This window comes from Lynx canadensis, chromosome D1 (genome assembly GCF_007474595.2).
Source record: "Lynx canadensis isolate LIC74 chromosome D1, mLynCan4.pri.v2, whole genome shotgun sequence".
In the NCBI taxonomy this organism is placed as follows: Eukaryota; Metazoa; Chordata; class Mammalia; order Carnivora; family Felidae; genus Lynx; species Lynx canadensis.
Genome location: NC_044312.2, coordinates 44930449 through 44957083, shown reverse-complemented (window position 1 = coordinate 44957083; position 26635 = coordinate 44930449). Strand labels below are relative to the sequence as shown.

Below are 26635 nucleotides of genomic sequence, written 5' to 3'. Positions count from 1 at the left end.
CTAATACCAATTAAAATTACAACAAAATATTGTGAGCTCTTTTATATTGTAGTCTATTATACTGAACTTTCTTTAAACTCAGGATAGCTTTAGACAGTTCATTAATTAAGAGAGCTGGGTCCTAGCCCTGATGTTACTACAACTAGCTTAGTCACTATGAACAGGTCAAGTCTTCTCTCAGGCATTAGTTTTATCAGCTGTGAAAGGAGAGAATTTATATTCTGCCTTTTTTCCAATGCAGTTAAACTGGTGCAAGTCCTAAGAATAATGTTTCTTTAATGGGAAAGATTTCTCAAGTTGAGAATTTAAGAACAAGACGTTTATTTAAGCTATCATTTACTACAGCAAGTGCACTCTATCAACATGATTAGCCATAAGTTCTTGGTTGCAAAAATCAGAAATCCATTGAATTGCCTAGGTCATTTGAAGGGTAGCTCCCAGGAGTTACAGAATTGCTGAATGACCCAGGCCACTTCAAAAACCTTAGGAAATAAAATTAGGCTCTCAAACACCATCAGGTCAGCTTCATTCTTCCCTATCTGTTCAGCAGCTTTCTGCATGTAAAGAGGGCGAGAGCTGCCAGCAGGCTCTGGGCTTACATCCTCATAGCTTTACCACCCAAGAGAAAGGTCCCTTAGCCCCAAACTCAGCTGGAGAAGTGCTGGGGAAGAACTCAGATGAGTCTGGCTTCAGTCACATGTTCACACTGAAGATTAAAGCAACTAAGGGTCCAGGAGAGAATGGTCCCAGGAGAGACCCCACTCAGGTCATATAGACACTATTGGCCAATTATGATGACTTCAGGGACAGAGTATGCAGGAAATGGTAACTTTCATTTGGAAAACCTGTGGGGGGACCTCAAAGGGAATGTTTGGGAGTAGAAGCACAAAAATGGCCACGAAAGAATCACCACAAAATCAGGAAACGCTCAGTTGTATCTACCATACAGCTTTATGCACATTTGTAATTATCTACACTGATGTATTCATGTTTTATTTTATTTATTTTATTTTTATATGTTTATTTTCTATTTATTTTGAGAGTGAAAGAGCAAGCAGGGGAGAGGTAGAGAGAGGGAAAGAGAATCCCAAGCAGGCTCTGAGATGTCAGCACAGAGCCCAATGTGGAGCTCGATCTCATGAACCATGAGATCATGACTGAGCCTAAATCGAGTCAGATGCTTAACAAACTGAGCCACCCAGGCAACCCAACACTAGTATATTCATATTTTAGATAGACATAGAAAGGTATGATTTTTTTAAAAAATAGGAAAATATTTTTCCATAAAGTTGTGCACTATTAAGCAGATACGTATCTAGTGGTGTCTGATAACTTTAACATATGCAGAATAAGTGGACATTGAAGCTCTTATATTGGACATGCAAAAAGAGGTAAGTAGAGTTGAGACAGAAATGACCTGAAAAGATGTACCTCATCAGAAAGGTATGAAGTAGTTGCTTAATAACTTTTTAAAGTAATAAGTGAGGCTCCTGGAAGTTAAGACTTGACCTTAGTTCAGATTTCTGGTTATTTTTACAGATTTTCACTGAATTAAGTCTATTCAAAAGGACAGTAACTTTGCCAGATAAAGAACATTTCTGCTTCAATTATAAACTTTAAAAATCTTAACTTTGGGGACTCCTGGGTGGTTCAGTTGGTTAAGTGACCAACCCTTGATTTCAGCTCAGGTCAGGATCTCACAATTCATGAGATCAAGACCACACTGGGCTCTGCACTGACGGCAAGGAGACTGCTTGGGATTCTCTCTCTCCCTCTCTCTATGCTCTTCCCCCACTCACTCTCTCTCCCTCAAAATAAATATATAAGCATACTTTTTTAATTTTAAAAAAATTTTAACTTTGTTCTGGAGAACTATTCAAGGTGTATTATATACTTTCTTGCATTGTAAAATACGATTCAGAGGACCTAGCTTTTCTTGCTGACCCTGGGTGCCTTTTACTTTTCCTCTCTTCCTTCTTCTGATGATATTGTGTATATGCAGCTTTAGGTCTACAGCTACTAAGCCAACTTTATGCACTGACACCCTAAGTGTAAATATAGCCTAAAAGGGCTATAAAGGAGTTCTTTTTAATAGACACCTAGCCTTGATTAGAAGGAACAGACTAAAATGATAGCAGTGAAATCAATTGGTGGTTTGATTACAGATAATTTCAACACTCAATTTTATAAGTCTGGTTATTTTATAAGTTATTTATAAGGTACACATACTACATTAACATTCACATTCAAAGGTGTGGAACAGAGGAATAATTAATTTTGAAGCATGAATAGTGTAGGTCCTAATATCTTCATTTATCAAAGTCCAGACAATAGGAAGGAGACATCACATCTAGAAATATTTCATAAACTGGAAAATAAAATTATAGAGAATAAATGGAAACATATATGTAGGTTTTTTTCACAGATGGAAAACAACCCATAAGATTGAGTCTGGAGAAAAATAAAGACAATAAACTCAGGAACAGAAATTCTAACTATACAGTCATGAGTAGCCCAGTGAAGAAGAAAGAGGAAGGAGATCTAAAAGAAACCAGTTTGACTACAGGAACATCTCAGTTAAGATTAGTTTTAAAAATAACATGTACACAAGTAGAAGGGAAGTAAACTCAGAAAAGATTCAAGGGTGGTCTGAACTCATCCAAATAGGCTCAGGATGCTCAAACCAAGTCTAAAGACATGCCTGGAGAAAATGATAAAAGCAGAAGACAGTACTGGGATTTATTCAGAGCAAAAGTATTGTCATGAAGGGAAAGCCGAATGCTTAAATAATGTAGCACAAGGTTAACAGATGACACAGAGAAGGCAAACCTAACACAAGAAACTAACTTCTTTTTCTTTTATAATAAATATTTCAGATTGAGCAATCAAGAGACTGCCTTTCAAATCCTTTCTTTAGTATAATATCCCCCATCACATCCTGTGAACAAGGTGCATTTGGACAGGCTCTGTGGTAAAATGAGTAGATCGTAGCACAGAGCTCAAGATTCTGCTGGGAACTAACCTCATTTTATCAGAAGTTTGGATGAAGTCATAAAAGGCATGCTGAGCAAATTTTTGTTAGACATACGAGAGGCAGAAGTGACATGATGAAATTTGGATTTTTAGAGTGTTCTTATAGAGGTATAAACACTTCTGTTCATTGTTGGCAAGTATAAATTAGCTCATCATTTTTGAAAATCTATATGGAAATATATAATAAGAACTGTACAAATGTCTATTCCCTTTGATCTAGTAATTCTATTAAGAATAAAGTCCAATAAAAAAGAATAAAGCCCAATTAAGGAATCTTAAATATATAAAATAATTTACATATAAAGATACTTATCATGACATTATAACAGTGAAAAGTAAAAATTGCCTAAATGTATAATAAGAAAAGGAGGGCCAATTATAGAGGATATTATGGTACAGACTTATGATGCAGTATGATTCAGTTACTAAAAATTATATTTACAGAGTATGCCATGGAAAATGCCCATGATAAATGTTAAGGTTGCATATAATATGATGCAATTAGGAAATACGATGTTAACAGTGATTAATCCTGGGTAGGAGTTTATTTTTCATTATTTTTTTAAGTTTATTTATTTTGAGAGAGAGACAAAGAGAGAGAGAGAGCACACAGTGCAGAGAGAGAGGGAGAGAAAGAGAATCCCAAGCGGGCTTTGCACCATCAGCGCAGAGCCCGACGCAGGGCTTGAACACATGAACTGTGAGATTATGATCTGCACTGAAATCAAGAGTTGGATGCTTAACTGACTGAGCCACCCAGGCACCCCTTGTTTTTCATTATTAAGTCCTATTTTTCCTAAACTAGATAACATTTACTTTCTGCACTTTGGCATTTCCATTCATGCCCTGGCTATCTACACAATACATGATATCTCCTCTTCCTTTCCAACAGAATCCCAATATATGTAGGTAGCAAAAACTTGATTTCCCTGGCTTCCTTGTGCTAAGGGTAGCTATGACTAATGAAATATAAGCAGACGTCTATTGGGTAAACTTCTAGTAAAGCTATTGTTTTCTGAACTTTAAAAAAGAGGAGTTGGCGTGGACAAACCCAGCTGTTACATGTCTTTTACCCTTAACCTTTCCAGAATACTTATTCTTGTCTAAAAACAAGTATAGTGGGCAGAAGTCTATGCCATCCCCAAGATTTCTACCTCCTGGGATACATGACCATTGACTATAGCCAGGACCTATGCATATGATGGGATACTCACTCCCTTAATTAGGTTACCTTACATAAGACTTCATTGTAGATGACTGGGGACAGATTCTCCTTCTGACCTTGAAGAGGTAAATCGCCATGTTGTGAAAGGCCACATGGCTAGAAAGTGACGTGAGCCTCTAGAACCTGAAAGCAACCCCTCATCAACAGCCATCTGTCGTTGTTTTTAGGGTCTCTTCCAAACGTGTATGCACATAACCCTAACTGAAACTGACACTTTACTTTTATAAGCAAATAGATTAAAAATGAAACTGGAACCATAGATTAAAGCTTCAGAAGAAAATTTAATGGACATTAGTGTAAAATCCTACACTTGGGCTCAAATTATCAGCAGCTTATATCAGTAGCATAAAGATTTTATTTGATAGCATACTATTTGCAAAAATAAGGAGGCTTTTAGATGACCATGAGTGTACACATGTCAACAGCCTGATACAGCTGTTAAGATAAATTAATGCAGTAAAATACTATATAAAATTTAAAATGTGATGTAACCAAGGTAAGTTAAAGCCTCATTATACCATGCTCTGTCCAGTCTGTTGGTATGTAATCAACAGACCTGGCTGCTACACATGAAAGGAAGGAAGGAAGGAAGGAAGGAAGGAAGGAAGGAAGGAAGGAAGCAAGGGAAGGCGATCAACAAATTACAGAGTATCCAGGGGAAGGAATCAGAATGATTAGGGTTCTTAAAGCCATTTCACGTGAACAACAAGCAGGAGTTCTTAACAAAGAGTTTCACAAAAGAGTGAGAAAAATCAGAGGATTTATGAAAGCCAAATAAGAAAGTAAATGTTAGAAACTTTCTACATTTGAAAGTACTATTCCAATGTTAATTATCATCATTTTGAACATTCTTGGCAAATAAAAGCTGACTTTCAATCTACATGATGAACTTAGTTTACAAATTTTTTCATAGACCTGAAACTTAAGTTTACATAATTGCTCTCAGAGTTAGATTTAAACATTTCCCACCTCACCAAAACCTAGTGAAAGCCTCTCCAATCATATCACGGACACTCTGGCCTAGGTTAGAACTCCCAGTGACTTGAAAGAAAGTGCACTGTTGATAGCATAGAGGGAGACAACCATTTAATCACTTTCCTACTTTGTAAAGTGACTCACCAACTAGCAGACATACAGTGAGTAAACCCAAGTTTTGATGCTTTCAAAAGAGAGCCTATAATGTGTACTCTTCTCTAGTTCATCATTTTCCCACCTCACTACTGAAAATAGCAGAAGAAAATAAATTTCAGGCTAATTACATGTAATCTTATTAGGGTTACACACTGAGAAGAGATCACTGAGTTCCAATCTCAGCTTTTTTGGAAAATGCCTTTGCCCTCTACTACTTTTCCTCTGTATAGCCTCATTTTCTCATCCAAATGTAGGAGTGCCCAGGAATCAGTACTTGGTCCTCTGACCTGCTGCCTGGACTTTCCTCCTGAACTCCAGAATCATGCACAGGTATCTACTTGGCATCTGATCTTAGAGGTCTTCTAGATTTTAACATATACAAAACTAGGTCTTGACATCTCCTTCACATCTCAGGGCTCCAACCTCAGAAAATGGCAACTCCGTTCTTCTAGATGCTACAGCCAAACACTGCGGAGCCGTCCCAGAATCCTTTTTCTCTTATAACCTCCATTCAAATTGTCAGGAAATCCTATCTGCTGCCTGTTCAAAAAAGCATGTCGTCTTTGACTACTTCCCACAATTTCTCTCTCAGATGCTACAAATAGAGTCCTCGCTAATCTCCTGCTTCCAGTTTTTCCCACTAAAATCCAGGCTCAACATAACCACCAGAATGATTGTTTACATCAAATCCTATCACATCTCTGATCAAACCCTGTGTCTTCCCATCTCACTCAAGGCAAAACTTAAAGTTATTACAGTGCTCTAACGACTCAGCATGACCCCTGTCATCTTCCTGACCTCATCTCTATTATTCCCACCAGAGTGCCTCTGCACATGCCACACCTTCTTCCTGGATCATTGCCCTCAGCAATCTCTACAGCTCAGTATTGTCCTCTTTCAAATCTTGAACTCAAAAGATAAAAAATAAAAAAATACAACACCACACTTTCTAGTGAAACCAACCTTAGGTAGGTAGCACCTACCCAAGAGTGCTTTCCTTCTTTGAACTCTTTCCTATATCCTGAGCTTACATGCCACACTAGCTCTACACTCCTTCCCCGCTTAAATTTTCTCAGCATTTAGCTCTACTGACAAACTACACATTACACTTATTCATCTCTTTATTACCTGCCTCCACCATTACAATGCAAGCTTCAAGAAGGCAGGGATTTTATCTGTTGTGTCTGCTGGTATAGCTCTGGTGCTCACAACTGTGCCTGTCACATAGAGGAGAGGTGCTCAATGATTATTTGATAAATGGCTGAATGAAACTACAAAATAAGTAGTTAGACCATAAGATGATTATGAAGTGCTCTCCAGATCTACTTGTCCTAGGTTTCCACAGAATGGTAGAGGAAGATATAATGACATGATGATTTGGGGGTTCAGTATGGGTTTCTGTTACTATGGAAACAGTTGAGCTCTTTAGACCTTAGTCATTTGAAATTACTGTTCATGTCTGTCCTTTATGAAATCTGAAACATAAGAACTAAAGTTATAACCAGATGAACCAGAGGATGATAATTCTCCTTCCAAAGGAACTTTTCCTTGTCAAAGGGAGAGCTGTCATAATGAGCTTCTTGAGGTAGCACTAAAAAATGGGACTTACATACAATGTTTCAGAAACATATTGTATGGGCAATTCTAGGCACCCCGATTCTGACCCTCTTTTTCATTTTGGGAATCCTGGGAAACATAAAAACTGGAGGACTTGCTTTATGGTACACAAAGATTATGCCTACACTAGAAAATTCAAAGGGACCAAGAATTAGAAAAGCTTTCTACAGAGAAATTCCTTCCCTGAAGCAACCTTTGACAGGCAAATGATTCTCAAAAGATGATTCTACCTCATTTAGTTCATGGAAACAGATTTACAACCCTTGATTTTACCATCACTGACTTTTCTACCTTATACCTAGGACAAATTTAATCACTTCAGAATACCCCTGGACACGTCAGGCTAACCTAGTCTTTGAACAGTGTCCTAGCATGTTAGGTCAATGAATAGGCTTCTGAGAAGCTGCTGCTGCTTCTCATTTCTATCTAATGGGATATTGGTTTTTCCTCCAATCCCAGCAGGCCCTCCCAAGAAATCAATACCTCACTAGTCAGTGAAGCAGACAGAGATGAAACAGAAGGCCTTGGGAGAGCAGGGCTGCTGCCCGCAAATCTAAGACCACTTGTGTCAAAGATGGCAAACAAGACACATCAAAGAAGGTAAATGACCACAAAACAGGAACAAACAAAATCAATACCGAAAAATAATGAAGTAACACAGGGAGGGAGAAGACAAACATGTCTTAGTAACAAAACCTCTACAGACACAAGGAAGCAACACTTCCCAGAATGTTCTGACAGTGGTTCTGACAAAGGAGACACAGCTTTTGCCTGTTGGTTGTCTTTTTCAAAGTAGAAAGCTGGTATGGAAAGCACCAGGCATATCCAGAATCAATCAGACCTGAGTTTAAGTCCCAGCTCTGAGACTCACTAGTTGTGTGACTTTGGGTAAGTTACTTAAATCCTGTTGTGCTGTAGTTTCCACATAATAAAATGAGGATAAAATAACCCTAATTTTAAAAGAAACTATAATGAGTTAAATTATATAATGACTAAACTTGAGTCAGAAATAAAGTATATAATCAGCAAAAAGGTCAAAGAGCACGGGTACCTTCCAGTTAAACATGGCAGACTGAGGGAATAGGTTTATTCCCTATCCTTGCCAAAACACTGAAAACAAATGATTTGAAAGAAATAAAACATTTCAATTAGCATCTCAAGAACTAAAAGAATGAGAAAATATGCAGCAGCATTCAAGAGATTTCAACACATTTTTAGAAATCAGAACACAATGGAGAATAGTAGTGGATTTATAAAAACTATTCAAAGATCCCTTTGAATAGAGGGATCTGGGTTCTAATTCTGACTCTGCCACTTGCTAACCATATGATCATGGGTAAATCATTTGACATCTCTAAGCCTCAGCTCCTTAATTTGTAAAACATGCATAACACTATGTGGTTCATGAGGGTTTGTGAGAAGTAAATGAAACAAATAAAGCACTTAGGACAAGGCCTGGGAATAAGAGTATGAGTGTGTTTCATAAATATAAACCAACTATGATTCTTAATAATAAGATTCTTTGTGATTTCGTATTGACAAGTTTCTGATTACTGTAAAGCTACTAACTGCAGTAGTGACATGTTCTCACTTAAGATATCTTAAGAGTAAAGATGAAAAGCTTGTCTTTGCTTTTAAGAACACCCAGAATCTCCTAACAGTGGCTTCTAAAGACCCTCTGAATGGCACCCCTTAAAAAGGAGTTCTTCTCACGAGTCCCCTTTGGATCTTCCTTTGGGGACTCTCTCATCCTTGGTGACACACAACAAACATCAAGGAAGCTGTCTCACTCTCAGGCACAGATAACAGCCTTTCCTTCAAGTGTTCCTACATCTCACATAGAAGCCACCAATTTTTACAGAAATTCATACTGTATTATAATTATTTGTTTATATGAGTTTCCCTCTAGGAGACTGGGAAGTTCTTAATGGGAAGAATCTATGCCCTTTATGATCAGTGCCCCAGTGGTTGGCAAAGTGCCTACCTGAACACACACATAGTAGCTATTCAAGGAATACTTCAGGAATGAATGAATGAATGAATGAATGAGTGAACGAACAAAGTATAACACAATGCATCTCAACCAAGGTGCATACCAACATCACCAAAGACCGTCTTCTAAAAACATATATCTATGCACCTCCAGACACCTCAGAGCAGGGCTGAGCCATGTGGAATCCTAGCAAGCTCTTCAGGAGTTCCTGATGTACAACTTTTCAAGAATCATTGTCACTGGATAGAGTTCTGGACTAGATCTGAAGTCTGGGCCTGGTTTCTCCAAAGCCTCTCTGGAACTCCATTTTATGAATAGTAAGAAAATGCCAATATGCTAGCCATTGTGCATGGCTCAAATGACAGGAGCTGAACAAAAGGAGAGATGCATGGAAACAAGATGATGGGAATTTCAATGAGGAAAAGATACTAAATTCTGGTCCTGGGGTGTGAAGGAGGAATAAGCCAGATAATAAGATCCACAGGCTAATGGGAGATTCTTGCGGGATGCTGTGCAGTGTTACCAAGAAAAGAATTCTGCAGTTCCCAGTTTAGGGCCCAAGGCATTAGGGGGGATATTTCCCTCATCTTCATTTCTTTCTCTGCTCCCCCCTCCACACTTCAGGGCACTGCAACCTCCCTGCTGTGCAAAGGATCTATAAAGGTTTCTGGATGAAAGCAGTTATATAATGTGGAGTCCTCCTGGGAAATACAGTAGTAAATTAATTTTTCTCCTTCTGCACAGTTCTCTAAGGACAGAAATACCCCCATAAAGGGTAGGAAAAAGAATAATAGGGTAAAAGAATCTTCTGAAAGAGTCCTTGAGAAGCAGCGTAGCAAACAATTCTGTTCCATCCAATGACCACTGACCAAATGACCACTATGGATGCACAAGCCACTGAGCTGGTGGCTGCCCAGGAAGATTTCACAGTGCAGTACAGAGGGCAGGCTCACAAAGAAAGAATCTTGACCCAATTGTGATAAGAAACAGGAGAGACTACCTGAGGGTTAGTAACCAATAGCACTTGAGTCAAGTTCTGAAGGAAGAATAAGAGGGAGGTGAATAACTGTAAGAAGCATGTCCCAGACAAAGGGAAAAGCAAGATGTGAACAGGGGATGTGAAGCAGTTCAGTAACATTAGGGATAAATGGAAGGACAAAAAAGGGGCAAGAAAGAATCTCACTGTGGGTTTTCTTTTTTTTTTTTTTTTTTTTTTTTATTTTTTTTTTCAACGTTTATTTATTTTTGGGACAGAGAGAGACAGAGCATGAACGGGGGAGGGGCAGAGAGAGAGGGAGACACAGAATCGGAAACAGGCTCCAGGCTCTGAGCCATCAGCCCAGAGCCCGACGCGGGGCTCGAACTCACGGACCGCGAGATCGTGACCTGGCTGAAGTCGGACGCTTAACCGACTGCGCCACCCAGGCGCCCCATCACTGTGGGTTTTCTATGCTCAGGAACAAGGGGTTTCTGAAGGGTGAGTAACCTAGTTATAAGGGTGCATGGCTTAGATGTCCAGGTGGATGTGAGGTCTCCACATCAGATGATCTGACTGGCAGAAAAGCCAATGAATTCAGTTTCAGATGTGTTGGGTTTGAAGAGTTGTCTGGGTGAAATCCAGGTAGAGACCCAGAAGGATATGGAAGTCTGAAGTTTGGGAAAGAAGTCATGGTTAGAGATCAAGATCCAGGAGGAAAGCTGACTCCAGAAACATAAATCAATGAGCATGGCTGTGCTCCAATAAAACTTTATTTACAAAATAGGAGGTAGGCTATATACTTGGGCTTCAGGCTATAGTTCTCTGATCCCTGTTCCAAGGTGTCTAAATTTGAATCAAAAAGTAGGGCCTACAGAAGATTCTTGAATTATCAAAGTGATCCCTTGGGTAGATTGAGTTTTTAGCACCATGCAGTACAGACTATCATAAGCAAAGTCTGGAAATAGACTATTAAAACTGTCCAAATGTCAGGCAGGACCTAAGCTTTATGAAATGAAAATGTAAAACATGCAGGAGAGAAGGACATATGGAACACCTTGCCCCCTGCACACCAAACTATGACTATATCCTCTGAGGATCCACATCTACTTTCCTACAACATTTTAGTCATAGTTGGATCTCAGATTCTCTAGAAAATTTTAAGCACAGACTAGAAAACCTCTAGAGAACCAATTTGGCTAAAGATAAAAATTAAAACATTATTATTAATTTACATTGATTCACAAGCAGGTGAGTAGCTTGAGTTTCAGGCTCTGGCACTTAAGCTCTTCTCAACTTCAAGAAACAAGTCACTTTTTTTGTTGTTGTTGTAGGGCATTAAGAATCTGTCAGAAGCAGTGATTCCAATGGTTGTGCTACAGACTATTAAACATTGCCACCATTTCCTTTAAATAACGTCTTCTAACTTGGCTCTGATTATAGATTCCAGATTGGGCCCTTCCTTTTATGTCCCTAACTACAAACAGCTCTAATCAGACCAGCTAAAAATATAGGGTTAAATGTGCTGGGACAAAGTAAGTGAGTGAACGCTCATCCTAAATTCTTTGGAGACAGACGCTTAAAACCTGTAAGATCTATTTCCTATAGGAAATTCTAACATTTTAAGAATAAGAACTGGCACCTCATAACATGCTCTGAACTCAGAAAGACCTTAATATACATCATTCACAGCACAGACCTGGACAGTCACTCAATACAAATTGTATTGAATCAGTGATTGCATCAGTGACTGTCAAGAATTTTTTCATGGTTTGACATTTGAAAAATGAGAATAATCAGAGATGGCCTACTACCCAATTTAAAAATAAAAGGTTTTTTTTTTTTTAAATGGTGTTCTCTACTCAATCCGCTAAAAGTGAATTAGAATAGCCATCTACCCATACCCAGATGGCATTATCTATGCATTTTCAGTTTGTATGAATGCATTATGTTTCTAAGTGTATATTTTTTAGAAGCCTATGAAATAAATCATATGTGATACTACTCTTCAGGCAGCTTCCAGAAAAACTAGCCACTTCTTAACTGCTGCATATTTTAGCTTGCAGAATAATAATAATAATAATAATAATAGCTCAGTAAACAACAAAACATAGAAAACTTTCCTTTTAAATGAAAATTCTAGGCCAGCATTTCCTAAGCTTGTTCCACTATTTTGTTAAGTGTTCCACATGACCAAACACATTTAGGTACTGCTGCATGGTGTAGACCCCTCTTTTTTTTTTTAATGCTTATTCATTTATTTTGAGAGAAAGAGAGAGCATGAGCGCACATTCATGAGTGGGGGAGGGGCAGAGAGAGGGAGAGAGAGAATCCCAAGTAGGCTCTGCGCTCTCAGGGCAGAGTTGGACATGAGGCTCAATGTCACAAACCCACGAGATCACGAACTGAGTCGAAATCAAGAGTCAGACACTTATCGACTGGGCCACCCAGGTGCTCCTCTTCTTGAAGGAGACAGCAGAAAAAGCCATCATTTTTATTTTTAGAAATCACACTGGCTATAGGGCACACTTTGATTTTGAAATGTTAACATATGAAAGAACAAAAAGAGTATGTTAGAATTAAAAAAAAAAAAGGCAGTAGTGGGGCACCTGGGTGGCTCAGTTGGTTGAGCATCCTACTTGGGCTTAGGTCATGATCTCACGACTTGTGAGTTCAAGCCCCGCATCAGGCTCTGTGCTGACAGCTCAGAGCCTAGACCCTGCTTCAGATTCTGTGTCTCCCTCTCTCTCTCTCTGCCCTTCTCCACTTGTGCTCTGTCTCTCTCTCTCTAAAAAATAAACATTGAAAAAAAATTTTTGAAGGCCATAGTTATACAGTTTTAGGAAAGTCACTCAAGTCTCAACTTTTTTTTTCTTTAAAATGGTAATAATAATAATGCCTACTCTGTAGGCTCATGAGAAGGATTGAATGAGTGCATGTGCATGAAAATCTCCACATGAAGCTCACATATAGAAAACAGCAAGAGATACGGCCACAGTTCTTCCTGGAGATTCAGAATGCACATTAGAATATCAAAGTCCTAAGAAGTCCTGCAGCAAGGGAAGCAGTTATTCAGGTTGGATTTCTCAAACATATGCAACCATGTATATTAATCCAGGTTCTCAGTTGTAAGACACAGAATCTGAAGTGCCAAATACAGAATAGTGTATTCAAGAGGTATTGTGTAGCTTGTACATTTATTCAGCAGTCTTATGAAATAGGCTCAAGCCTAAGCTTCCAGAAACTCAAGCCCTACATAAAACAGGCCTGATAAGGACACAATGCCAGCCACCAATGAGCACTGCGTCCCATAATCTGTGAAGCTTCGAGAAACTGAACTTGAATGCAACTGTCCCTGGGGCCAGCAGTGATTATCTTTCTGGGTCAAACACAGGACCCTGAAAATTCTGCTGTCTCCCAAGGATGGAGTCCTGCTCTGCCTCCACCCCCCTCTCCACCACCAAAAAATGGATTTTACATTGTACCTTCTTCCTCTAGTTGCCCACTTCTCCATCAGTATGATTGGTGGAGGGGCTCCTGGGTGGCTCAGTCGGTTAAGCGTCTGACTCTTGGTTTCGGCACAGGTCATGCTCTCATGGTTTGTGAGAGTGAGTCCCTTATTTGGCTCTGTGTTGACAGTGCAGAGCCTGCTTGAGATCCTCTCCCTCCTCTCTCTCTCTCTGCCCCGACCCTGCTCATGCTCTCTCTCTTTCTCTCTCAAAATAAGTATTATTGGTGGAATCTAGGTCACATGCCTGTGGTCTGGCTGCAAAGAAAGCAAAAGAAGAAAGTTCTATGGGTTCTTCCTGAGAAGGTAAGCCTGCTATGGCTGGGGGTTCCCCTAAAGATAGCAAACATGTATAGTAACTGCTAGAAATCCAAAATACATGAAAAACATCCATTACACTGAGGAAAACCTACTCCTCCCTGTAAGAAATTAATACGTTCTTATAGAGAACACTTCTGAGTATACTCCCTCTCCCAGAAGGACAAACATCAACATTTTTCTTTGTAACTGCAGGGAAGAGACCAAAATTGAGTGGAGTTTAATGTAAGAAAATTTCTTCCTGGGGAACCCAGTGATTTTAGAACATTCTAAGAAAGAGAGTGGGCCTAAAATGGAGCTATACATAGGATAGGAACAGCCATGGAAATCTGCCAGGAGTAGGGCATGAGGTGGAGGGGAGCATGAGCCAGGAGCACTGAAGTTCTTTCTGTGACTTTGGTTCCTGTCACCACCATTGGATAGCTATTACTTGCTCCACTATTTCCCATCTACCCAGGCATTTCCCTGGTCTCCTGTTTCTAAACACAGCCATTCGTGAACCACTGCACCATAAAAGCAGGATGGGACAGCCTGTAAAGAGCTAAGATATAGAAGCATACCCTTCCACCAAGTGCAGCTGTTGTGTGCATCAGAGCTAAGTACAGATGGTGATATCCAGACCAGCGGATGGGTTGTGCAAACAGATAACAGAGATGTTATGTTTGAGGGGTAGGTGTGGTGTGTATATGTGATCAGACATAACATATACATTATGTCACTTAATGTTCTTGACAACCCTAGAAGGTAAGTGGGTGTGGCCAGAAAGTGAATCCAAAAGAAGCAACTGGTGGAGATTCAGGTAATGGGCACCAAGAATAGACGAGGTAAATGGCTCAACAGGTAGCAGGGCCCCATCAGCCAGTGAGAAGGGCCCAGAAGATAGGACTGCCAACTCTGGGGATGCTCCAATAAGAACAGACCAAGGCTCTCATCGTAAAGAGACAAATCTACCAAAACATATTATAGAGACTGGGCTTAGGCACAAGGGTGCATAAAATAGACATTAGTAGAGTTAAGATCTGATGTGGACAGTGAGATGTACTAGAGCTCCTGATCTATATGGTGACAATGTAAATTCAAACAGCAGGATAAACCAGGAACGCCCTTGGAAAATGGGACATGTAATCACCCCCAATTATATATTATCTGGTCCTAGTGAATCCACAGGTAGAATTCAAGTAAACATGGCTGAGAAAAAAAAAGAATATAAAGGTTGAAAACTAAAGAAAACTTATTCACAACAGTTTTTCTTTTTATTCCTCTGGTTTTAATATTTGAAGAAATGGTGTAAAAAGATCATAGATGCTAGCATACACCTAATTTTTTCTCTCTTAAATCACAGCCAGAGGCTACCATGAGTGTTCCAACAACAGCAGTGAGACATAAAAACTCTTATGGAAAATTATTCGACAAGACTGAAGAGCAAAAGGGCAAATTTCCCTCAGCAGCAAGGTCAGCATCAAGATGGAGGCTAGTCCCAGTGACTTTTCAAACAACCTGTTAGTTTCAGCTTTAGAAATGGCCAAGCTGCAGGACTGCTACAAAATGTGGCCATGGCGACAAAGCCAAAGGTCATGGCCTTTGGTCCATCAGAAGTTTTAGAGTCATAAAAAAGGAAATCAGTTGTTTATCACCAGACAGATCATGACATCCCACAAAAGGATTCTAATTGTTAGTAGATTCACTTTCTAAGACAAAGATCTCTATAGGAAATGTTCCCTGCCCCCAAATGTTGTAATCAAAGAATAAATGGATCGCAGTTCCACATGCTGCCATCTTGTCTTTGGGTAGACAGTTTGATCTGGGCCTCTATTTTGTAAATGCTGTAATACTATCCTCAGAAGTTAAGCAGAGCTTTATCAGAGATCATTTAAAAATGACTTTTTGAGCAGTTTGACACTCCAGCATCAATGCTGCAGTATTGTTCCTGAGATGCTAGATATTAACTTTGAATACTAACCTGGCACTGGGAAGACATTTTCATTATTAAGACATTTGGGACAATTTCAATAGCAGTATGTTTGGAGGGAAGAAGGCATTGAGTGCAATACAATGAGGCCTTGTACCCTCTTTAGCATTTCAGCACACTTTAGGCTTGTGAAATCCCTCCACCCTCTCTCTGTACAAAGCTTCTCTTCAAAGTTTACACTGGCAGGGATTTGGAGGATTAAAAATCCAGTATCTAAGTACAGTGGGTCAGTCAGGCCTTAAGTTAATGAACCTCATGCTCTTAAGCAGAGTTTGACTGCCATGGTGGAACAAGAAATGTCAAAGTGAGGTTAAAGAAAATGCCCAGAAGGTCCTTTGGTCTACAAGCAATTTCAGCCCTCCTCACAAACTCATAGGTCTTTTCCTTTCCTTTCTTTTCTTCTTTTTCTATTTTATTTATTTATTTATTTGTTTTGCTAACACTTTTCCCCATATACCACCTTATATGTTTAATTTATATTTTATTGTTATCCATGAGGTCAGGATTTTGTCTTTTTTATGCATTTCTGTATTCCCAGTGTCTGGTACATAACAGGTGTTCAATAATATTTGTTAAATGAATGAATGAATGAATGAATGAATGAATGATGGAAGACTCCCTCATCATATATATGAGTCATTCATTCTAGTTTGCCCTTCAAATGGAAAGTAACCTATTGGGAAAAAGAGTTCTCTAAAATCTTATTCTTCTACCCCTGTACCTGGAGTTTTGAGCAGGAGAGCAATTATTTTGAAAGAAAGGAATCTGAAGGAAAATGCAGAAGTTGTAGAGTGAAACTTAGGATAGGGCTAAGGAATAAAGAGAATAGGTGAATTCACACACATTTTGGAATTTAAAAAGAAAACAGCAATATCAACATCCAAAAATCAAACTATAAAAAATGTCATATTTCTTTAATTTGTGTAATTTAATCAGACCTGTGAGTTTTGCTCTGCATCTCTCTCTTTACAGTAATTCGTCAAACAAACAAACCAAAAAGGTTCACTGACAAGTAGAGTAGAAAGGCGGTAGAAAATGATGGATACTGTGGCCTGAATTAAAAGATAATCCCAAGAAATAAGGGAAACAAAAGGTTTTGGAAGAAAAGACAAAATAGCACACCGTGGCTCCAAGGAAGGCAAAAATGCCAGGCACTGAGAAGTAGCAACTTCCCAAAACCTCAGCTCAGAGACATCACTCTCATTGAGACTCTCCAGGACATGAGGGGAACAAAGGAACATCCCAACTAGGACAGAAAAAGTGGCACCACCACCCTCTTCTCCATCTCTAGCATCCCCCAACCCACTCAGTTGCTTAACGACTGCTGGTATTCAAACTTCAGTGAGGGGCACCTGGGTGACTCAGTTGGTTAAACATGTGACTCTTGGTTTCAGCTCAGGTCATGATCTCTCGATTCATGGGATCGAGCCCCATATTGGGCTCTGTGCTGACAGCGTGGAGCCTTCTTGGGCTTTTCTCTCTCCCTCTCTCTCTGTCCTTCCCCCGCCCTCTCCCTCTCTCTCTCTCTCAAAATGAATAAATAAAGTTTTAAAAATAAATAAATGAACTTCAGTGATAGTCTCAACTCAGGTTTTTCTTTCCAATCCCTATAGCCTTTACCTTCGTTCAAAGCCTTGCCATTTTCCCACAGGAATTCAATCACTACTACGTTACTCTGTCTCCAGGTTGACCTGCCTCCAGTCTGTCTTGCCCTAGTCCCCAGGGAAAATCTGACCATTCTTCTCTCCAGCATGAAACAGGTCTCAGACTCCTCCTCAGCCTATTTGAATGATGTCCACTAAAGTTATATTTTCAAACCATTCTCTAGTGATTGCACAAATGTTCACAATAAGGCCTTACTGTGATGTCCATAAGTACAGAGACAATGCCTATCTTATTCATAGTTGAATCCCAAACAACCAGCACAATGCCTGTGCTCCACTCCCTAAGTATTTATTTTGTGTTTTTCACAAACAAATAAAATGGGAAAATTATGATATAAAACTAAGCAGAATGCAATCCTAATAATGTAAAATATATGTATACATTTATATGTAAAATATATAAATATTATACAAATATATATTATAAAATATAATTTATAAATATAAAATATATAAAATGTTTCATATATTTTTATACTTATATTTTTAACATATATGTAAACTTACATTATGTTATGTTAATTTATGTATTTTTTCACTTTCAAAATTTACCATAAAAGCTTTTTTTTTCTCTCTCTGATACTGAGATACAAAAATATAAGCAAAAACAAAAGGGAGTAAAGCAAAAACCATGCATCTGACAGATGAGATGGCAGCATGGGGCATTATGGGAACAATAATATCCTTATCACACCACATTGGGTTCTTCATCTTCCAGCCCTGACTCTGCCCCACTCCCTGCTACTCCTCCACCACCTGAAGAGTGAGCAGTGCCAAACCACATGATGTTCTTCACAGTGATACTTGCTAACTACTTTCTCACTCCACTATTCCAGTATTCCCAATGTGGTAGTTCTGCGTTCCTGCCATCTTTTCATTTCTAGGGCAAAGCACCATGCCTGGCATACAGAAGAACATATTAAATATTGATGGAATAAATTAATTAATACATGGATAAGGCAGTGACACTGAATGCAAGGCCCATTTCTTTCATTCACTCTAAAATCATACTTACCTAACAGGGTTGTTATTGAGGACTAAATGAGAAAATGCACATAAAACATGCCTGACATATAATAAGCACTCACTAAACAAACACAGTTATTAACTATTATTACTGTGACCATGTACAAGTTGCTTTTTGCTCTCTTAGCCAAAATCATCTTTTTAAAAAATTTTTTAAGGTTTATTTATTTTTGAGGGAGACAGAATGAGAGCGGGGAGCGAGGGAGGGGCAGAGAGAGAGGGAGACACAGAATCTGAAGCAGGCTCCAGGTTCTGAGCTGTCAGCACAGAGTCCGATGTGGGGCTTGAACTCAAGAACCACAAGATCATGACCTGAACTGAAGTCGGACACTTAACCAACTGAGCCAGCCAGGTGCCCCTGCCAAAATCATCTTAAATTGTGGATAGTAATTTCTGCCCTGGCAACTCATCCTCTTGAGATGAGAAAGAGCTTAAAACAATCTGGGAAATACAAATGACTAAACAAACACATATTATCATCATTATGATGATAATAATGATTATATGATTATTGTCTTTGTGAATCTTGCCTAATAGGTTTCTCCTTTAAGGTCACATTACCTTGGCTGATGTTTCGAACCATCCTACGAAACCATGCTCCTTGCAGAACTGGTCCATCTTGAGGCCATTGTTCGTGAGCACATCCTTCCCCTGGTCACATTTGTTGGCCAACAAAACCACTGAAACTGGTTTGCCATTAGGAAGACTTAACTTTGAGTCCAAATCATTTTTCCACTTTGTCACTGCTTCAAATGTAGCTGGCCTGGTGACATCGAAGACAATAAATGCGCCCATAGCTTCTCTGTAATAGACCCTTGTCATATTTCCAAATCTTTCTTGACCTATCACCAAAAAGAAAGAGAAATCAAAAACTCATTACAATTGTAAACCGAATCATATACTGGAACCTCTCAAGGTGTCCAGTGTGAGCAGATACCTCACTAAAGTGCTTCAGTACTTATCTTTAAAGAGTGAGCTAAGTACACAATCAGTATGATGTAGGTAGTGAAACCAGAGTTCCGGAGCAGAATTTATGACCAAAATTGACTGGGATTTCAGCTAATTAACAAAATGGAATGAATCTTATTGGTTGTAACTCTATCCACTAGCAGTAGCTGAAGACAGGAGCTAATGAAGGGTGGGTTTATATTTTTTGAACCCAAAACTCCAGAAGTGTATGGCCAAAGGCCTTTTATTCTGATTTGGTAATTTATTCATGTGAAGAGTCTTATAAAGTTATACAAATTAAAATAAAGCGAGGTGTGTATTTAATAAGCCAACTTCTCTCAAAAAGAATAAAACGCCGGAACTGGCCTATATCTAAGGACATATAGGTCAACAATTTTAAAAACACTTTACATTTAACTCTGAGTACAAGATGTTGTGATGGTGAGTTTTAATTCAAGTTAAAAAACTCTTTTATAGGTTGTGATATTCACATGGGCATTAGCATTGCAGATTTGAAGAGGAAATGATCCATAGCACTAGTGAAAATGGATTCAGGTCAAGGGTTCCGCCCTAATGGTCCTATAGTGTGTGAGCCTGTGTGCTCACGCATGTATCACTGGAAAGAAGAGCATTTGGTGGGGGCCAGCACATGATGATCCTAAAACATTCCTTACATGGGTTTCACCACAGAAGCTTTGTTTTCTTCCCCATAGTTGTCTAGTCAATGAAAGAAAGTGGTATAATACTCTTCATATGACACACAACCCACAGATGAACTTTCATTTCTCCCAAATGAGTTTTAAATTTCTTTTATTTTCTTTCTTTTTTTAGTTCCTAATGCAAACAGTGATCTCCTTTGATACTGCTCAGGGTGGCCATGACATTTCAGGAAGAGAGGGGAAAAAAAGGCTTCTGTGATCATTTGGGACTCTGAAGGCCTCTAGGCTTTGCACAGTTGTCTTATGATCCCTTTCAGGGAACTTATCAGATGAAAAGCAAAGTCACGGGTTATTCAATAATCTGCTTGTCCAGAGATTTTCATAGTAGAGTAAGGGGGTCTTGAAGAAGAAAGATTTTTACATTTAAAATATATGGCAAAGGGTCATTTTTAAGACTAATGCAAAAAAACAATGTATAGGCTTAACACCTTTATAGGAATTCAAAAAGGAAAATCTGTATGTATATGTGTGTGTGTTTGAGTTCATAAGGGTATGTGTGCCAGATCAGAAACAAAGAGAAAAAAGTGATCTTTGTACACTGAGGTCACTGGGCTGGTGGACTTGAAAAGTTTATATTTCCGGTGATCTGATAAGAGGTCACATTCAGAAAAGGGCATTTCTAGCACTCACATTTTATCCTTCCTTTGTCAGCTGATAGCTCTCTCTCTGCTGTTTTTTGTTAAAAGAATGAGAACCATGTGACTTTTCATGAATCCCTACAAATGGCCAATGTAGAGACCTGAGGAGAGTATCATAGGTAACTTACTTAAAAAAAAAAAAAAAAAAGACCATAGTTCAAAAATTCCCTGTGGGGTTAGATCACTCATTGAACATACATTTACTGGATAGCTAATACGGTCCAGGCTCTGTACTTTGTGCTGGAAATACATAATTTTTTGCCCTTGAACTGCTAAACTAAGAAGTGTCATACTGGATGCTTGCACTAAAAATGATCCAATTCAGCAGGTAGGTTCTCTTTTCTCTTAGATTCTACACACACATCCATAGCCCTGTTGATGTGACTCATGATTCAATGTTCAGCTTCCAGGAAAGTTAAATGACAAAGCAATCAACTGAACCACAAAAGTTAATACAATGGCTGCAGTAATAATTTGGAAAACCTTGCTGCAGAAGGCAGTAAATTAAATGGTCAGAAGATACCGGTCTTCATTTTAATCACTGGTTACCAGTGCAGCCTTAGACAAATGTATTCCTCTTCGTAAGACTACGTTTTCTCACCTGTGCTTATTATTGTATGTCAGGCATGTTTTACGTGCATGAATTTGTTTTGGCTGACCTCCTAGGTCCCTTGCTGTTTTCCTGCTTCTGGAGTTAAAATATTCCTAGTAAATTAATGCTTGGCCCTCTGTCCCAACGGCCTTAAGTGGTCCATTTGGTGTCACAGACTCATCTAAAAATATACACAAGCAATACAGTCATAATGTTTATTTAATGGATTTTCACTTGGTAATTAATACTCTATAGATGTTCTCAGTGCACATAATCAAGCTGTGAATCTTCTACACAGGCATAGAAACAAGAGGAGGAAGTGTGTTGGGTTTTCTGTTAAACTGGGCACATTCATTTACCACTCCACTACTAACCAACCAGCTCTGTGACCTCAGATTAGTCACCGTACCATTCTGAGCCTCAGCTTTCCTTATTGGTAAAATAGGGAAATGGGATTGGATACCGGAAACTAAATTTGTTATTGCCTCTGGCAACCCCTCTAATCAACCTCCTCAGATGCAGGCAACCAGCTCTCCACCTCCTACTCCCTCCGTGTTCCCTTCAGTTCTCAGCATCACTAGTAATATTGTGCCCCAGAGCGGTACCTTCAAGTCATCTGACTCTTTCTTCGCCTCTCTGTCCAAAGGGTCTCCAACATTCTACCAATGCTTCTGTTTCAGAAGCAGCCCCTGATCAGTCCTCTTCCCCATCAGCACTGCTACTGATCTTAAAATAAATATAAATATAAACATAGGTCTTCAGACATTCTGGCAGCATAAGGGATCACCAGATGGGCATACACAGGAAGGAAATGAAGTCATTATCTTAAAGAGCTATCTGCACCCCCCTGTTCATTGCAGCATTGTCCACAAGGAATGAGACATGGCAACCTCTTAAGTGTCTATCAGTGAATGAATGAATGAATGAATGAAGAAAACGTGGTATATGCATACAGTGAAATATTATTCAGCCACAAAAAAGAAGGAAATTCTTCCTTTTGCAACAACATGGCAAATGCTATGAGAACATTATGGTAAGTAAAATAAGTCAGACAGAGGAAAAAAATACTATATCATCTCATTTATATGTGGAATCCAAAAAAGTCAAACTTGTAGAAACAGAGAGTAGAAAGGTGGTTGCCGAAGTCTGAGAGTGCGAGAAACGGGGAGATGTTGGCCAAAGGATATAGACCTCCAGTTATAAGATAAATAAGTGGTGGGATCTAATATATAGTATGATGATTATAATTAATAATACTGTATTATGTGTATAAAGTTGCTAAAAGAGTAGTTCTTACATGTTCCCACCACAGACAAAAAAAAAAAGGGAATTATGTAAGGTGATGGAGGTGTCCATCCTATCGTACTAATCATTTTGAAATATATAAATATATCAAGCCATCATGCTGTACAGCTTAAATTTACACGTTATATGCCAATTATATTTCAATATAGCAGGAAAGAAAATGCATCTTAGGTATTTATAGAACACCCATTCCTGGGCCATGTTCTTCAGAGATTCTTACATGGTAGTTTTATATGGGGCTCAGGAATCTGTCTTTTTAAGCAGTCCCTAGGTGAAATCTTAAAACCATTTCTGTATTAATCCACTTTCAAAATGTAAACATTACCATTATGCTCTATTGCTTTAGCCCTTCAGTGCCTCTTACATGCTTAAAAACAGACACCTTTATTAAAACTGCAGACAAGGAGACTTTGGCTCCAACTACCTTTCCAAACTCTCCTCCTGTCACTTTCTTCAAGTGCTCCATGGCGAAGCCACACTAGAGTACTTACTCTTTCTAAAACACATCCTCCATTACTCCCTGGATTTTTCTTTCCTTTTTATATCTCTATTCCCAAAACCTGAATTCCTTCCCCATCTTTCTTCCTCTCACTCTGTCCAATGAAATCCTGTACATCCTATAATTGTGCCCTGAAATGCCATTACAGTTCTGCAACCTTCCCTGGCCTCCCAACTTTTTCACGACCCTGTAGCATTTTCTTTACCTGACATCATTTACATTTATTATGCTATATATTCATGCTTCAGTCTCCACTACAGCACTGTAAAATCTTGAAGAGCAAGTTGATCATATTTTGATCTTATAAATCTGAGGCCTATTTTCCACCTATCTGATATAGTAAAAACTCAAGATACTCTTGCAGAAATAAGCTAAAATTAAAGTTCTTTCTTCCTCTAAAATACAACATCATCGTATATTCATGAACGAGTGCTGTGTACTAACACACTTGCTCTATATTATACTCTCATTTCCAGTAAATAATCGAAAGATGTTCATTGATGGAGAAAATTAACATTATTCTAACAGGGCTAGGTGCATATCTGTTGCAACAAGTTTTAGACTGGAATGTTATGCTTTTGTAATCATTTTCATATTCTTAAGAAATTTGGAATCAATTTACTCTATTCAAAATAACATATGTTGGATCATGGTACAATCCATAGAGCTAAAATTTCCTCCAAGATACAGATATGCTCTTTATTTCTAGGGAATAATAGAATGAAAAGCAGGAAGATAAAAATGAGAGTAAATATGGACCTTGCACAAGGATCTAGAGGAAAAAAAAATCTATCTAATTACTGAATTTACAATAGCTTAAGCTGGTTTTGAAGAGTGAGTCAAGGAAATCTAGACTAGGATCAGAGTCTGGCTGACATCCTCGTGAGTAGGTTTTGTCCACTTTTTAAGGGCCCATCTGACCTTCTGTCCAGCATTTTGAAACTGTCTCATCTTCTCTCTTCCCTACTTTGCCCCACCAAGCCAGTGACAGAAATGTATCAATCACTTTTTTTCCAAGTCACCTAGGCTGATATACTGGCATTAACCATGGTAATCTTCCCTCACAAAATTGTAAGTTCCCCCTAGCCAGAACCAGGTTTAAGCACCCCCATGACAAGTGTATTGAACATTCAGTATACAGTGAGTGCTCAGTAAGGTCTCCTCACCGAGTGAAGGAATAACCCCTAATTCTTTACCTCCCCTCACCCCAGCAGATACTTGCAGGCTTAACTGGACTTTAAGGCTCACCCTCTGCCATGTCTCTTGTATTCATCATTTTCTTTCCATTCCCATCGAAACCACTCTAGTTAGGATTGCCTCACCTCCTTCATTCACCGAACAACAAAGTTTTGAATGCTTATTAATTTTCAGGCACTGTTCTAGCAACTAGAAAAGATAATTAAAGGTCTGTGTCCTAATGAATCTTACATTCTAGTGGAAAGAGATAAACAGTGGTAAGGTACACATAAAACTGCATTAGCTGGTGAAGTGTTACAGAGAAAAATAAAGTAGGAAAGGAGAAAATGGTATGTGGGAGGGAGGGCAAAGTTAAGCAGGATAGATAGTGGAGGCCCACAAAGAAGGTGTTATTTAAGTAAAGACCAAAAAGAGGTAAAGGAGAAAGCCATATGGATATTTAGAAGAGGGTTTTAGACAGAACAGCACAAAGACTCTGAAGCAAGTGTTCAGAGAAGAACAAGGAGTCTGCATTGGAGAGGACTGAGCAAGGGGAAGAGTAGTGTGCAGTGAGATGGGCAGATCTCAGGGTCCAGACTGGAAACAATTTCAGGCCATTATAAGAAGGTTGCCTTTTATCCTGCATGAGAGAGGGAAGCATTGAAGGATTGTGAGCAGTTGAGAAACATCAAAGAGCAGGAGTAAATGGATAGTATGGCTGCTGCATTAAGGAATGACCTATGGGTGTCAAGGTTGGAAGTGAGGAGACAGGCAAGAGACAATAATTTGGACCAACATGGTGATGGTGAAGGGTGGTAAAGATTGCTGGCTTCCTGGGTATATCTGGAAATTGAAATGATAGAGGAGATGTATAGTATGAGATGATGCGAGCAGGACTCCAGAACTTTTGGCTGAAAAAAATGGAAAGTATGGAGTTGCCATTAAATGGAATGGAGAAGACTTTTGGAAGTGTAGGTTTTGTGGAAGCAGGTCAGGATCTGATATGTTAGGTTTGAGATGTCTGTTAGGCAGATACGTTGAGTCGGCAGTTGTATATATAAGGCTGAAGTTTCAGGCTGTGGTCAGGGCTAGATATTGAACTTGTACTTTAATTTCTATACACCTCTTCCAAATTCACCTTCCAAAGCTCTGTTTTCACCCTATCATTTTCCTAATTAAACACTTTCAGGGATCCCCTACTGCCTACAGCAGATGCCACAAACTGGATGTTGGGCTGCTAACATGTTCTGTGACCTACACAAGATTTAAGGCAATTTGGATGACTTGCCAACAGTTATAAATTGGAAGATCTCTAATAAGACAGATATTGGAATGTCTTGAAAACTCAGAATATTTAGAAATACATACATCATCTACAATCATCTACATCATATGAGTAATGTACAATCATCTACATCATATGAGTAATGTTTAGGAGTTAGTTCATTTGAGCTGACTAGTACCAAACACCCAATTTTAAAGGGAAAATAACTTTCTGAGATGCTATGCATGTCACATTGTCATATACCACAAAACTCCACCTTACATTTAAATATGGGTAATTATATCAATTTTATAAAAACTAACTCTAATGAAATATTTAGAATTTAATGAAATTTATGTAATTTTATTTTATTTTATTTTATTTATTTTTTTTTTCCTGGCTGATCGGATGCTTAACCGACTGCGCCACCCAGGCGCCCCTATATATATGAAATTTATTGACAAATTGGTTTCCATACAACACCCAGTGCTCATCCCAAAAGGTGCCCTCCTCAATACCCATCACCCACCCTCCCCTCCCTCCCACCCCCCATCAACCCTCAGTTTGTTCTCAGTTTTTAACAGTCTCTTATGCTTTGGCTCTCTCCCACTCTAACCTCTTTTTTTTTTTTTTTCCTTCCCCTCCCCCATGGGTTCCTGTTAAGTTTCTCAGGATCCACATAAGAGTGAAACCATATGGTATCTGTCTTTCTCTGTATGGCTTATTTCACTTAGCATCACACTCTCCAGTTCCATCCACGTTGCTACAAAAGGCCATATTTCATTTTTTCTCATTGCCACGTAGTATTCCATTGTGTATATATACCACAATTTCTTTATCCATTCATCAGTTGATGGACATTTAGGCTCTTTCCATAATTTGGCTATTGTTGAGAGTGCTGCTATGAACATTGGGGTACAAGTGCCCCTATGCATCAGTACTCCTGTATCCCTTGGGTAAATTCCTAGCAGTGCTATTGCTGGGTCATAGGGTAGGTCTATTTTTAATTTTCTGAGGAACCTCCACACTGCTTT

At 38.9% G+C, this 26635-nt stretch overlaps 1 protein-coding gene across 2 annotated transcripts in view; it reads right to left on the bottom strand.

Annotated features, from left to right (window-relative positions):
• RAB38 (RAB38, member RAS oncogene family) overlaps positions 1–26635 on the bottom strand; it is a 136794-nt gene that overhangs the window by 15391 nt on the left and 94768 nt on the right. For both annotated transcript variants that reach the window (XM_030332438.2, XM_032595055.1), the window contains exon 4: positions 19022–19302. In XM_030332438.2, coding sequence (XP_030188298.1) covers positions 19022–19302 — 281 coding nt within the window. The remainder of the gene's footprint in view (positions 1–19021; positions 19303–26635) is intronic.